Here is a 13,810-nt window from a genome sequence, read left to right on the forward strand (position 1 = left end):
TGCATTTTTCCATTGTGTGCAGTGGTGAGCCAATAATAGCACTGAACACAGGATACTTTTTTCACTTCACCGTGAAATCAAACCTTTACAGTATTATAGGCGAATGATGTTTATTTACAACAAAGCAATTCCATTCTTTTCAGTAATCTGACCATATGGGCGTTTTTTTTTAATGTTTTGTGTTTGTCATTTACATAAAAAGGGGCTGCAGTTATTTTAGTGCGTTTCTGTGATTGTAAAAGGTTTTATATAGTGTGATTGAGAAAGAGTGCAGTGAATCGTTAACCTGCAGCTTCCAGTATCTTTGTATGGGAGAGGCTCATGTTTACCAGAGTAATTGGTCGGGAGGCAGGGCAGGACAAATTGTAGCTCTGACCTCAAGCTTTGCACATATGGGATTTGACTAATGAAACGATCAGGGAGAATCAAACGCCTGGGAGTGGGTCCAGATGGCTGAAATGCTGGGGATCCGTTAAAGGATCGGCCGATATAATTTTTGCGATTCACACCTTGAACTGAACAGATTGCAGCGAGAGCTCTAACAAGGCAGTGCCCACGGGGAATAATAGAGGCAGGAAGGGGGTTTGTTAAGAAGGCTGTTAAAATGATCTCAATTAACCTGATGCTTTTTAAACGACTGCTGCAATTTATTTATTGTCTGTCCCGGTTGTAAGATGGACACGACTCAGTTGCAGCACTGACCCCCTTTCCAACAAAGTTCCCAGTCAGAAACTACTCCCAAACTAGCTTGTGTCTTAAAGGTGAATTTCTGGCTTGTTGCCTCTCACATGCGTCTCCTTGCAGGTTCCTGCTCCCTCCTCTAATCTCTCTCAGATGGTTTTTGCATGTGTTGTGTGACAGCAGGGGAAAGGCAGTGGGCTGAGCCTGCCTGTTCTTCTACCCATTGTCAGTGGATGGAAAAACCGTGTGAGAGATCCTGTGTCATCTCACTGCATGTGGACAGGAAAAGTCTGAGTTGCTGCTCTCCAGGCTGCTCTCCTTCCTCTCCCCCTCTCTCTGTCCTTTCCTTTCATTCAGTTACCTCACAGCACTGAAGCACACACAGACCAGGATTAGTTTCTCCGACCGGTTAGCAAAGCAGGAGCTTAGATGAAACAGATGGATTTATAAACTCCAGCGCTGCAGCCTGCCTCATTCCTGCTTTTGCATTCACACATACATATACACATACATATACCCATCTATACATATACATACACATACACACTCCAGTTGTGCCTCATTATCCCCTGCATGATTCATTATTTCCCCACATCACCTGAACTTTCCAATTTTTCTCCCTTGGCCTGGTTTTTATTTTTACAAGCAGAGAGGATGAAGTCTGGATTCCCTGAATTTATTAAATGAAACCGACCTGAGTCACCTGTTACCTCCAGGGTTTTTTTTATCCCCCCCCCCAGATCTGTTGGACTTGCACACACTGCAGCACAAAGCACCAGGCTGGGGTAAGGAGCTAAGGGATCTGCTTGTACCTCAGCATGGGCTCTCTGACCTGGATTGCATTTCTTTTCTTGGGAGTATCATTAACTACAAGGCTGAACTGTCAGAATGTCAAAAATAACGTGCCAAGGCTCAGATTGTCCTATAAAGGTAAGGCTCACATTCTTTTCCCTGCTCCCATCTTGCCTTACACTTGCAAACTTTATAGCTTTGGGATATTTCATGGTGGATATCTACTTTTTATACTTAATATAGCTGCTAATAAATATAAAACTCTTAGCCTTAGCCAGCACATTAGGGAGGGAGGAATATGATTCTTGTGTTGTGTACTTTATCTGGTTCTCTAATTACTTTGCTATGCATATTTTGGCACCGCTGTTTATAATAACTGGCAGTTGAATATGGGGTGCTTTAAGAATGCTACTCTGCTGTACTTACCCTTAGGGCTGTATACATATTTCAATAGAGATGTTTGCTCGGCTGGACGTATAGAAGCAATTGCAATTTATTTTATGAAACAGGTCTGAGGGAAAGCATTTGATTTACAGTGAGCTCACTAGAGGCCAACAATTCCATGTCGATAGAGAAGGAAAAATATGTGCTATGCTGTAAAGGTGAACATGCCTTAACTGTAATTGCAGTGAAATTGCAGCCATGTAAAGCAGAATTTACTGGCGTTTCCATACAGCAATAAAATTGCAAATAAGAGCCACCACATTATTAACAGGCACTCATTTCTTTGCAATGTAAACTGTGACTTTTAAAACATACAGAATGACAGCAGATCATGGGACAATTAACAAATGTATAACCACATTTAAAAAAACAATTTCAGGTGCACACCATGTTGTGTTTCAGCGCTCGCATGTGTGGCACATTATCCACAGATGCTTTTGCAGTTTATGATCAAAATGGAATTTACCCAGTACAGGCACTTCTACATCCTTATGAAAATAAGAAATACTACAATTAAAACACATTTATTGGCACAGGTAGGGGACTGGCTTTGTCATGCAACGAATACAAATATGTGCTAAGAGAAATAAACTGTCATTTCTTTTGCCTTGGTACTGAATTACTGTCTTTGTGATAGGAAGACACAAGTGTGAAAAACACATCTGTGATACCAGAATGTTATTTTCACACTTCATTTCAGAGAAGTAACTGCATGTACATCCATTTTATAGCCACATTACATTCCATCTTTATGTAAACCATATCTGGACTTGTTCACATGGCCATGCTCTGATTTCTGTAACTGTATTTTATTTTTTATTAATTACCATAGTTACGAACAATATATTAGTGCCTAGCACAGATGAAACTGTTAACTAATGGCTTACATTTTTTCCCAGTTTAAAATACCTTTAAAACTGCAGTAGTTTTTTTTTTTTTTTAAGCCTGTTCTTTTTACTGACTTTCTGCACAGCATAGACATGGTATGTTAGCAGATATGAAAACAAGTATGAATACAATATAAAGTGTGGCATTCCTGTAGCTGATGAAGTGGCACAATTGATAGGAAATGAGTAGGCTGAATCTTGTTAAGAAAGCTGAGTGGCTTATTCAGCATGGCCCATTCTCTCATTGCTGCAGTGAAATTCTATTAGATATCACCTACAATCAGTTTACAAACTGTGTTTTAAAGGCACAGTAAATAGAAAAGTCACATGCAGAGTAAGACAATAAGACTTCAAACCATCCCAACCCCCCTTTCCTTTTGTGATTTTATTGCTCTGTCACTGTCTTTTTCTCTCCGCACACATAATTGTTTTGTTAAAGTGAAAACCTTGTAGCCAGTTGTAAGTATTTTGTTTGGAAGAACAATAGTACTCCAGTGTTTCTTGTTTTCTCTGAATAATTAGATGTCAAACATGCTTGAAATGCGCAGTGCATTTGTTCTCAAAACATTTCCAAAGTGATACATGAAGGGTTAAATCCCTGCCAAAGCAAATTTCCTATGGCCAATTGTTTTTAAAGATCTAGTGGAAGCTCTGTCATTTCTCAGTCTGCCAAATATAGGTCTAAGTGGTGAAAGTTACCATGCACACTTATTCACTAAGGTTTATGTCAGTTTGGGCGCAATTGGGAAAAATAAAAGACCATGAACAAAGGGTTAAGAGCTGGACATATACCATATATGCTCGTTGTAATGTTATGTTACTGCAAGCAATGAAAAGTCCCCAGTTGGTTCTGTTAAAACATCAGCACATGGACACAGTGTAAGCTTGGCTCATTTCTTTGTAGTTGGTGCATTGAGACACTCATTTGGGCATGCAAATGTGGCTAGACTTTGAATTGCAAAAAACTTTTGACTGTTGAATAGTACTCTTCTTAACAGAGCAGGTCTTTCCTGAGACATAGGCTGGGGTTTCAACCTCGACAATTTCCTGCAAAAGAGGTCAAAATACATCCAGTGCTTCTCTGTCTACTAAAATGTTAAAGTAAAAATGTTGTTTCTTTTAATACATCAGTTTTATTGGTCTCTAGTATAAGTGATGCATTTTTTGCAGACAGAAATACCACTTATCTAGTGTTTAAGTAATTGTATTGATTTAAGACCTTTATTTTTCCTAAACCAAATAATTTCTGTGTTACATGCAAAAAGTCTTTACCAACACAGAAATAGTTAGGTATCCAAGTGAACTAAGTCTTACACATTTTTCATCCGAAACTCTACTTAAAAGGCTATGACCACTAGGTGTCTGTTTTATACCATTTGGAAACTTGTTTCTAAAACAGTTCAAAATGAATCATTTGTTTGTTCAGCTAGCTTATAATAGCTATAGCGTTACAGCTGTATTCTTTACTTTAGCCTGTATGTAGTACTTAAATGAACAATTGCAAACACTCTTTATTAGTTTAACCAAAGGATGCAACATACAGTTTGAATGACAATGATATCTTGTTTATAAAAGTGGATTGTTTAGCTGGGAAGTAAAATGCAACGCAATTTCTGCTTGCATTTAACATCAGACTGCCATACTGCTTGCCATGTCTGCATATATTTTTGCATAGATTTATTTGAGTCAGCAAATTATAAAATTAATAAGTTAAACAAAAAAACTAAATTGAAAACTAAATAAAGAGCTACGGATATTGTTTATGAGTAAATATACATTAACTATTAAGAGACTTTGCTGTAAACAAATGTTTTCCTAAAACCTAAACTGATTGGAAAAATTACACAAATTGTTGGCTTCAATTACACAACATTAGAGCATGTCCTTAATTTGACAATCCAATACATCGCCGTAAGTTTTCAAACTAATCATTTTGGTTAGTAGACCCAGAGCACACTGGGTGTATCCTGGTGCAGCCTTGCATTTTCTTTACTAGAATCTGCCTGTCCCCATCAGCTGTATGTTTTCTGGATGATATTTGCCTGTCACTGCTAGCATCAGATGGATTCTGTTCAAGTAGATGACTTCTGTTGGTGGAGAATATTCCATACTACTGTGTGTGCCATGGACATCAGTACCACCTTTGTCTCTTTATTCCCTTACAGACTTTAAGCTCCATCCCCTATGTATTGAGCAAAATGATAATCTATGATGCTAAAAGCTGAAGTTGACAACAGTGCAGTTGACCAGTGCAGACACAAAGTAGGTTAAAGCTATCACAGAGAAGATGATCATGGGAGGGGTAGTAATGTTATCAGTGGTTTTTTGCTATATTGAAATAGCAAATACAATAGGTAACTCATTTATTCTGCTTACTCTTAGCCCCATTTACTTTTAAGGAGTTCTGTCATCATTGTGAGAAAAAATAGCACATTAGTTACCTCTTGGCACTTGAGTCTGTGGTTTAGTCCCAGGGCACTGTCTGCATGGAATTAATATGGTCTCTCTGTCTTTGCATGCATTTCCTCCAGGTATTCCTGTTTCCTCCCACAATACAAAAACATACTTGTATGTTAATGGACTGAAAAAATTGCCACAAAAGTTTAGGTTCCTGTGGAATGGAAATCAGACTGCCCACTAAGGCAGAGTTATTATTATCCTTTATTTCGATAGTCCTGATATATTACACAGAGCTTCCTAGCCATTTCTCAACAATTCACGTCAGTGGAACTTTTTATTTAATTCTACATGCTTTATAAAAGTTAGGCATATATAAATAAAGGGTGAAAAGAATTGTTGTAGTTCCTTCTACTCAAACTATTTAAGAACACACACGTTGTGTTTGGCTGTTGGCATCCATTTCAGCAATCTAAATGAAGTAATTAATCACATGATCTGCTTTTTTGTGAAGTTTTCCATATTATGGGTAGAAAATTATTGGGTCAAAACACATAGCAGGTATATGGCAAAATATGGGCAAAGGAAGGAAGGCACAAGTAGCATGTGACCAAGTTGCACAAGAACTCTCTTACCAACACTGGGCAGATATGCTCCTTGACAGTAACACATGGCAACCAATCAGCCTGCCACTAGCTTTGCAAAGCTAATCACTAGTGATGGGCGAATTTGCGCCGTTTCGCTTCGCCGAAAAATTCGTGAATTTCGCGCGAATTTTGCGAAACGGCGAAAAATTCGCGAAACGGCGCCGGCGTCTCGTTTTTGACGCCGGCGCCCGTTTTTGACGCCGGCGCCCGTTTTTCCGACGCCGGCGCCCGTTTTTGGCGCCGGCGTCCGTTTTTCGAAAAAAAATTTTTGACGCCGGCGAATTTTTTGACGCGAATTTTCGCGGGCGATTCCTGAATTTATTCGCTGGCGGCGAAACGCGCAAATTCGCCGCGAATTCGCGCCTGGCGAATAAATTCGCCCATCACTACTAATCACTGATTGGTTGCTGTGATTTACTGCCCATGTGCAAAGTTGCTCAGGGATGATAAATGCTTTCCATTGTCTGTTCAATATTTTTTTTATATAAACAGTGATTAGTATCACATAGGTGGGTTATATATATTTCTGATGTAGGGCCACATCAAAGTGAATTACATACAAGGGAACCAGCATTTGGTTTTATGCTTGTCAGATGGACCAGAAACCACAAGTATGGAAGTAAATTGAATACCTGCAGAAATCCCATGAAAACTCCTGGAACATAGTAACCAATCACAGCCATGCTATGGACCAGTTCTACTAGGCATCACTGTATCACTGTATTTTACCCTGCCACAGAGATTAAGCACTCTGGTACCCCAAGCTGTTGATAAGGATAAATGCCACCATACAACACTGAAATATGGTTTCAGTAGACATTTCAGAGTAAATGACTCATTACGCCTTTCATTACAGTGGTAACCAGGAAAATTAACCCATTTGACAAATCAAATGATATAGTCAGCTGTGATGTGACATCCCAGGCAATCAGTCAGATACCACCTAAGCATTGTGTGGCCTCTCTAAAAAATTAAGTCTTTTTCGTGGACATTTAAGTTAAAATTGATATTTCATAGTTCCTGTAGCTATATTTGTCAACATCAAAGTCTTTTTGAAGCATACACTAAAAAGAGGATCTAAATCCTCCATAGCTTAGCCCCACTGCGCCCTCTAGTTAGTAAGTAAATGACCAAAAAAGGAGTGGTAGATCCCAGTGAGTATTACCTATCAGTCCTCTAAGTAGTCTTGCTCTTATCCTACAAACAGATTGTTGTGTAGTTTTAGCTTCATTACATTACTAATTTAACATCAGAAAGGAACATACTGCTGCACAGTTGTTCCGTGATGGAACAGCTTGCTTAAAGCTTTCAGGGGCAGTTGCATAAATAAAGAACATAAAGCCAGATTTACACATTTCTGTTGGTCTCATAGGAGAAATGTTTTGTGTTACTCTTATGTTACTCTTGTTGAAACAAGCTTCTAGAATGCTTTTAACCATTAAAAAATTTATTTTGTGTTGTGTTTTGTAGTCCAGCATCAATTAAGTGTACAAATAATGTTTTTGTGCAATAACAATCATACTATAGCTGGTACCATCTAAAACAAACTGAACAATATCCAACTGATCATTTTAAATTCTTTTTATATTGTACAAAAAAGAGTAAAATTATCCAGCTAAAAGTGGTTTCTATCTTGACTGACTGAAAAGTATAGTAATTTGCAGACTATGTACAAGTGCTCTCATGGAGGTTACAGGGGTTTATCTATGCCATTTTTACAAAACATAATATTCTTGCCACTCGACACAATGAAGTGCACACCATTCTTTAAAACAGCCCCTGGGAGTCCTTATCATTGTTCTTCAGTTGAGTATCACATCTCCAAACAGGGTAAGTGTTTGGTCAGGATAATTTACAATAACCTGTAATTTTTTCATCAGTCTCTCATGAAATCTAAAACTATTTGTAGGATCAAATATAAGGAATATCTGTATACACAGGTACACACATATTTATATACATATACTTCTGTGTAGGAATAGTATTCATGCTCTTCAAATACTTGGTAAAACCACATATCCAGTATTAAAAAAAAAACATGCAGTAATATCAGCTTTTGTTTTGCTAATTACAATTGCCATGCTGGTTTTCCACATATACCAGATGTATTAATATGATTTTCTGCTCATTAAATCAAATGGATATTTTAAACGCAAAGCATGAATTCTCTGCTTTCCTAAATGTATAATTTTTAAAACCACAAATGCCATGACCTAGACAAGATTAGCGTGTGGCTATGCAATGCATGCCACTTCTTGAATCATTTCCTGTTTTCTTCCAGTTTGGAAACTTGTTTTTATCATCTGTAGAACTAGAAAAAAACCTTCATAATACAAGTAATCAAATAATTAACACCCACTTTGGCATCCTAATCTTAACTTAAGCAGTGTGCACATCCTTTTTTCCACAGACCTCAAAGCACACAAGTCTCATAATTCTGTATATTTTTAATCTTTGATAGTCGTTAAGAATTTTTATATTTCTTAAGCAATATTAAGAAGACAAATTAAATGAACAGCAACATTTAAATGATCATAATCAAGTCAAAAATAGGACCTATCCCATCTCCTTGCCATGTGAAATTTTGGCTGTTTAGCTGCTACACAAATAAAGTTAATTAGCTACACTTGAGTTCCAGATGGGTTTAGCAATTGAGTTCTACATTTCAGTCTTGCCTAAACTCTCTTAAATCATGTTATGGGTTTGATTATAAACAAAATCAGTTAATTGTTAAATTGTTTTCTTTTTCTCTAGAAACAGTTACAACTATTAAAAAGAAATGACTACAGAAATTAGATGTTACCATAAGAACTGAATGGGGGATTTCTGTAAATCTACTGCTCACAGGGCACACACATCTAACTTTTGTCTGCTTTGTGGGCTATGGGTTTGCAATGAGGATATTCACACATGATTTTGTCTATGGATGGCATTACAGAATTGAATCAATATAAGCCTTTGGGGGTTGTCGGCAGTAATGCCCTTAGTGTTTTCCACTTGCTTATTTCCAGCAGCAGTTAAAGATTTAAACAATGCTATTCCTTGCTGGAGCAGTGATAATTATAATATATGTGACAAGTGGTGTTGATGCCTAGCCATAAATCGTGGCTTAATATTCATATGTTATGTGCTGTTTTAAACACGTTATTGGAAGTTTGCAACCACTCAGCATTTTTCCTTGCACGTTAGCTTGTTTAATGTTATTAATATTAATATTATTTGTGTTGATACTGATAGAATGGAGAAATGTCCATTTATAAACCTGGCACTACATATATATTCAAAATATTTAAGGCACTTGTTAGGCACTTTCCACCCCCCAGTAAAATGCTAAATACATCTATCACGGAGGGCACATACTCCAATTAATGGAAGTAATCCAAGAAATCCTAACAAATGTTTCCATCGTTGCAAATTCCATGTTCTTGTCATTCCTTTTCTTCCAAGAATTATTGCAAAGAACATAAAAAATTGCCCTGGAGATGACAGTGTAAGTCAGCTGTAAGAGATTCCACATACGTAGGTACAGAGCAGCAGAGTGGACTCCATTGCATTGTACTGGTCATCCATGTTGTAAGTAGGGCAGTTAAGTACATACTGTAACACAAACATATACAGTGCTAACAGTGAGCGCATATATTTAGAACAGAAAATCAAAGATATGCCCCATGGGACTTTCAATCTAAGGTGACATGCATGGCTGCAGTTAATAAGTACGTGGTTCAAGGATATGCCCTAGCTTCTCCTAGCATTTCTGGCCACCTCTGAAATAGCTTAAGGGAAAAATATTGCCTATGTTGAGTCAGGAGCTATTTCACTGTAGAAGGATACTGGCGCATGAGCTCTATGAAGTCTTAGCAGCATGTGCTGCTATGGATAGGTGGTAATGCATTCTCTAGCAATTGGAAAAAATGCTCATAATCCAGAAAAAAAATGCACATTGATACAAATTTTTTGTGACTTTTCAACATAGCAAAACGGGACAGATTCCCACATCCCTAGCATTCTCTTAGGTTTCACCAGATTTGGAGCCCCTTTCAGACATCCTACTAAAGGAAAAATTGTAGCCACTATATACAAAGTGAGGGATTTTTGAAAATGTTAAATGAGGAATCTCAATTGATTCCTAGCAGTTTTATCACATTTATTAACAGTTTCCTACTTGTCAGAAAGGTTCTTGACAGTCAGGGCTGTATGTTAATGAATTGGCACATTTAGAATTCTATAGAAATAATATTGAGATGATTGGAAGGATATAGAAATAATATGTGTTTGCGGTTATAATTATGACACTTCTTAAAGGAGAATAAGTGGGAGGGTAAAAATGTGTCCTTTGTTCTTTTATAAATAATTATGGCTCATTGGGGAAATTACAATTATATGTACCTTCAGAATAATGAATAACTGCATTGTTTTGTTGAAACATTTAGTATCAGATGTGAAAATAAATTTCATTTGGTCATAAGCCTTTAAGTTTACTATAAAAATATTATTTTCATCCTTTTTTGGCAGAGCACCCAAATTAGTGGGATTTTTCAGAGTAACTTTTTTTTTTTTTTATTAAACAAAACTTGTATAAATAAAGAACCTGTTAAATGGGAAGATTAAACTGCAGCTCAAGAAAAGCCACTGGAAATAATAACTTCTAAAAGAATAAACATCTTAAAAAGATTCCACTTGCGGCGCCCTGAGACTATGTTACCATGGAGATTAATTGAGAAGAACTTAGTAGTTAAATAAATACATGTAACTTGTATCCTTATTTAACCAAAGTGGATAAAAAAGTAACCATTTTTTCTTCTTTATAACAGCAGAAAATGAAGCTCGCCACACCCTTTTCTAAAATTTACAGGGGTCAATGTACTAGAAGGACAATACCGTTGTTTATTGATTAGTTTGTGTGGGTGGGTTTGCATTACACTGCTATGAAAATGCTGAAAAGTGTTAAAGTAATATGCTGTCATCCTTTTATAAATGGATTATAGGGACAATAACAGAGCAACTTTAATGGTTTATTCAGTTTAGGGCAATACCACCCAGTGCCTTATTTTTCATTAAAAGCTATATTATGTGTAACAGTAATATATGTCTAGGAGAAATAGTGCATAAAAAGCTGGGATTTAGAGGTAGATACAGTATAACTTCATCCATGAACTGGGGTGGAAAGCAGATCTTAGGCACCTAAGCTAGGTTGCACGGTTAAATACTGCAGCCCAGTCAGACACACTTGTGATTGATGTACATCACTAGCCGTAGACTGTCTCTGTGTATTAAGCCACATCATTTTCCATATGTTTAGTCTGTCTGACCCAGGAAATGCTGCAGGCAGCAGTCTCCTAAGTGTCACTAGTGACACTAACCCGTCCAGTAGCACCTGTGGTAAATACTTCAGGGCACTTTAATAGGCTTTCCTGAATGTTTCTTCAGTGGACTTGTCCTTTAGAGATATGTCATAAACCTTTTTACATAAAGACTCAAAATGCTTCTGAAGAACAGCATCACTTATAGACAAATTTGGGTGAGTAGCTTGGGGCTGAAATGTCGCCCTCCACTAGAGACACCAGCGTTCTGCATAATGAGCCTTCTGGCCGTTCAACGTGTCCTCTTTAACTGCATTTTGAGATGAATGCTGTTGTAGTGAATACAACTAATGAAAAAGTGAAGTCCACATAAGGGCCCATGAAGAAGAAGAAGATGCTCAGAAATGGAATGCAGATACCAGTATATCTTGTTTGGTCATTATATTAGTATAGTGTTATTTATATAATGTGTAGTATTATGGAAACAAAATAAATAAAAATAGTCAAACCATCTCTATTTGTGAATATCTTGTAGATATACAAGCAATAGTTTTCTTCACCTTTCATCTGTTGCAATGTCAAGTAGTGTCAAGTACTGCTTGGAATTCCAGCTTTTGCGCAGGCATTTTTGCTTTGAAAAGGTGTATGTTTCTACTCTCATAAAAGCACCACAGTTCCGCTTTGTGTGAGCTTTAGGGAAAAAAAGTTGTATTCAATTTGATCTAAATGAGGAAATGAAGAACTCCCTAAAAGAAAACAGAAATCTATAAAGCTGGGATTTTTTTATAATGTTGCTACACATAGGATTTTCATAACATGGCATTGTAATTTAGCTTCAAAGACAGCTGTCTGAATGCACTAGACCAATAATAGCAGAGGCATAGAAAAAAAAAGGTACAACATACCATTGTGAATGTAGGTGTGCAGTAGTCCGACTGCAGACTGTTAATTTAATCTTTATGGATATACTTCAAAACATCTGTTACTTGTCATGAGCAATTTAATCCTCTATTGTGAATGGGAATTGAAAATGCAACCATAACTGTTTCACTACTTTACAGTCATGTGATAAACTGCCTCACAGGGTATTCCTTGTTACCCTAACTTGTTTTTTCATTGGAAGTTGTACCTGTGGCGGTGGTGTATACAAGGTTTTGGCAGAATTATACTGCTTTGCTTTCAGTGGTACTGGTCCTCTTAATTTGTGTTGTAAATAGCAATATTCTATACATACCCAGAATTAGCATTTAAGAAAGTCTGAAGTTAAGTCTTATATTAAAGTATTATCCTATGCTATGTAATCATATCTCTGCATCATAAATGCTGCCTCACTGAGGTCATATTTTTGATTCCAGTCAGGACAGGTGTTTGCATGTTGTTGTTATTATTAACATATCTGAAGCTGCACTTTTACTTGCATAAGTAAATGACCTTTGTAACCTTCAATGCCCCCTGCTTACCCCATAGTGATTCTTCTCTCTGCAGCAGCACCAGCGGTTACCACCCCCGAGAGCAGGATGACCACTAGCTTTTTAAGAAGATTATAAATAGAATGCCTACATTTTCTGGGCAGCTTTAACTTCCCCTTTAACCTGTGATGCAATATGAACTTAACCACATTGTCCACTGCTTTTTTGTGGTTATTTTATCTTTAACATTCTCAGAAAAATACTGCAAAATATAGCTTACTTAAGAGAAACACAGCAGAATATTCCTGATCGTAATATTTTTTGCTGACAAAAAGTTGCACACAACCAAAAAAAATTGCATTTTATTGTGCTGGGGGTTTTTTGCCACTTTTTTTGCAAATTGACAAAATACGAAATCGGAAATTTTTTATGAATCTGCAGTTGAGTTTTAAAATTAAAAAAATCTTACTTTATCTACAAAAAAGTATACAAAATATTTTTTGTTTTCTTAAAGGAGAAGGAAAGCTACGGAGGCATTTTATTGCCAATAGATTAGCTGCAATACTGCAATCTAGAATGCTATATTTATTCTGTCGAATGTTTTACCATAACTAAGTAAAAAGCTCTAGAAAGTCTCTGTTTGTTTAGGATAGGAGCTGCAGTATTAACATGGTGTGACATCACTTCCTGCTTGAGTTTCTCCCTGCTCTGGGCTCAGATTACAGTAGAGAAGGGAGGGGGGGGGAAGAGAAGCAAACTGAGCATGCTCTTGCCCAGGGCAATGAGGTTTAAACTGAAGGCAGGAAGTCTGACACAGAAGCCCATGAGTACACAATAGAAGGAAAGAAATGCTGTGTTTCTTTTGACAGAAGACTCAGAGCAACATTACTTTGGGAGTTTACTGGTATATTTAGATGGACCTTTCTGATAAGGCTTACTTAGTTTTAACCTTTCCTTCTCCTTTAAGTAAACCGAAAAAGTGCTCTATTCCTCAATTGAATGGCACAACAACATTTGTTTTATACAACAGTGGTTTTATATTGACATGCTGTTTAGCAGTCTTTATATATGACCCTCCAATTTACTGAATGACCACTTATTCAGAGCACCCTAGTCCTACATACAGACATCTCTAAATTATTTTCTGATTTCTAACATTGTATATATAAAGGAATTGTGTGATTCAACAAAATATAAGAATATTTATTAAAAAAAATTGTTGTAAAAATAGCTATTAAATGAACATTGAGCAT

At 36.9% G+C, this 13,810-nt stretch overlaps 1 protein-coding gene across 2 annotated transcripts in view; it reads left to right on the top strand.

Annotated features, from left to right (window-relative positions):
• The first annotated feature begins 340 nt into the window (after positions 1-340).
• The window catches only part of sema3a.S (semaphorin 3A S homeolog), a 123,819-nt gene continuing 110,349 nt past the window's right edge, over positions 341-13,810 (top strand). The window contains exon 1 of one of the 2 annotated variants that reach the window (XM_018255746.2): positions 341-1,611. In XM_018255746.2, the coding sequence (XP_018111235.1) occupies positions 1,500-1,611 (112 nt within the window). In that variant the 5' untranslated portion in view covers positions 341-1,499. The remainder of the gene's footprint in view (positions 1,612-13,810) is intronic. The other variant, XM_018255745.2, reaches the window with a different exon arrangement.

Source organism: Xenopus laevis, chromosome 3S (assembly GCF_017654675.1).
Source record: "Xenopus laevis strain J_2021 chromosome 3S, Xenopus_laevis_v10.1, whole genome shotgun sequence".
NCBI classification, from domain to species: domain Eukaryota; kingdom Metazoa; phylum Chordata; class Amphibia; order Anura; family Pipidae; genus Xenopus; species Xenopus laevis.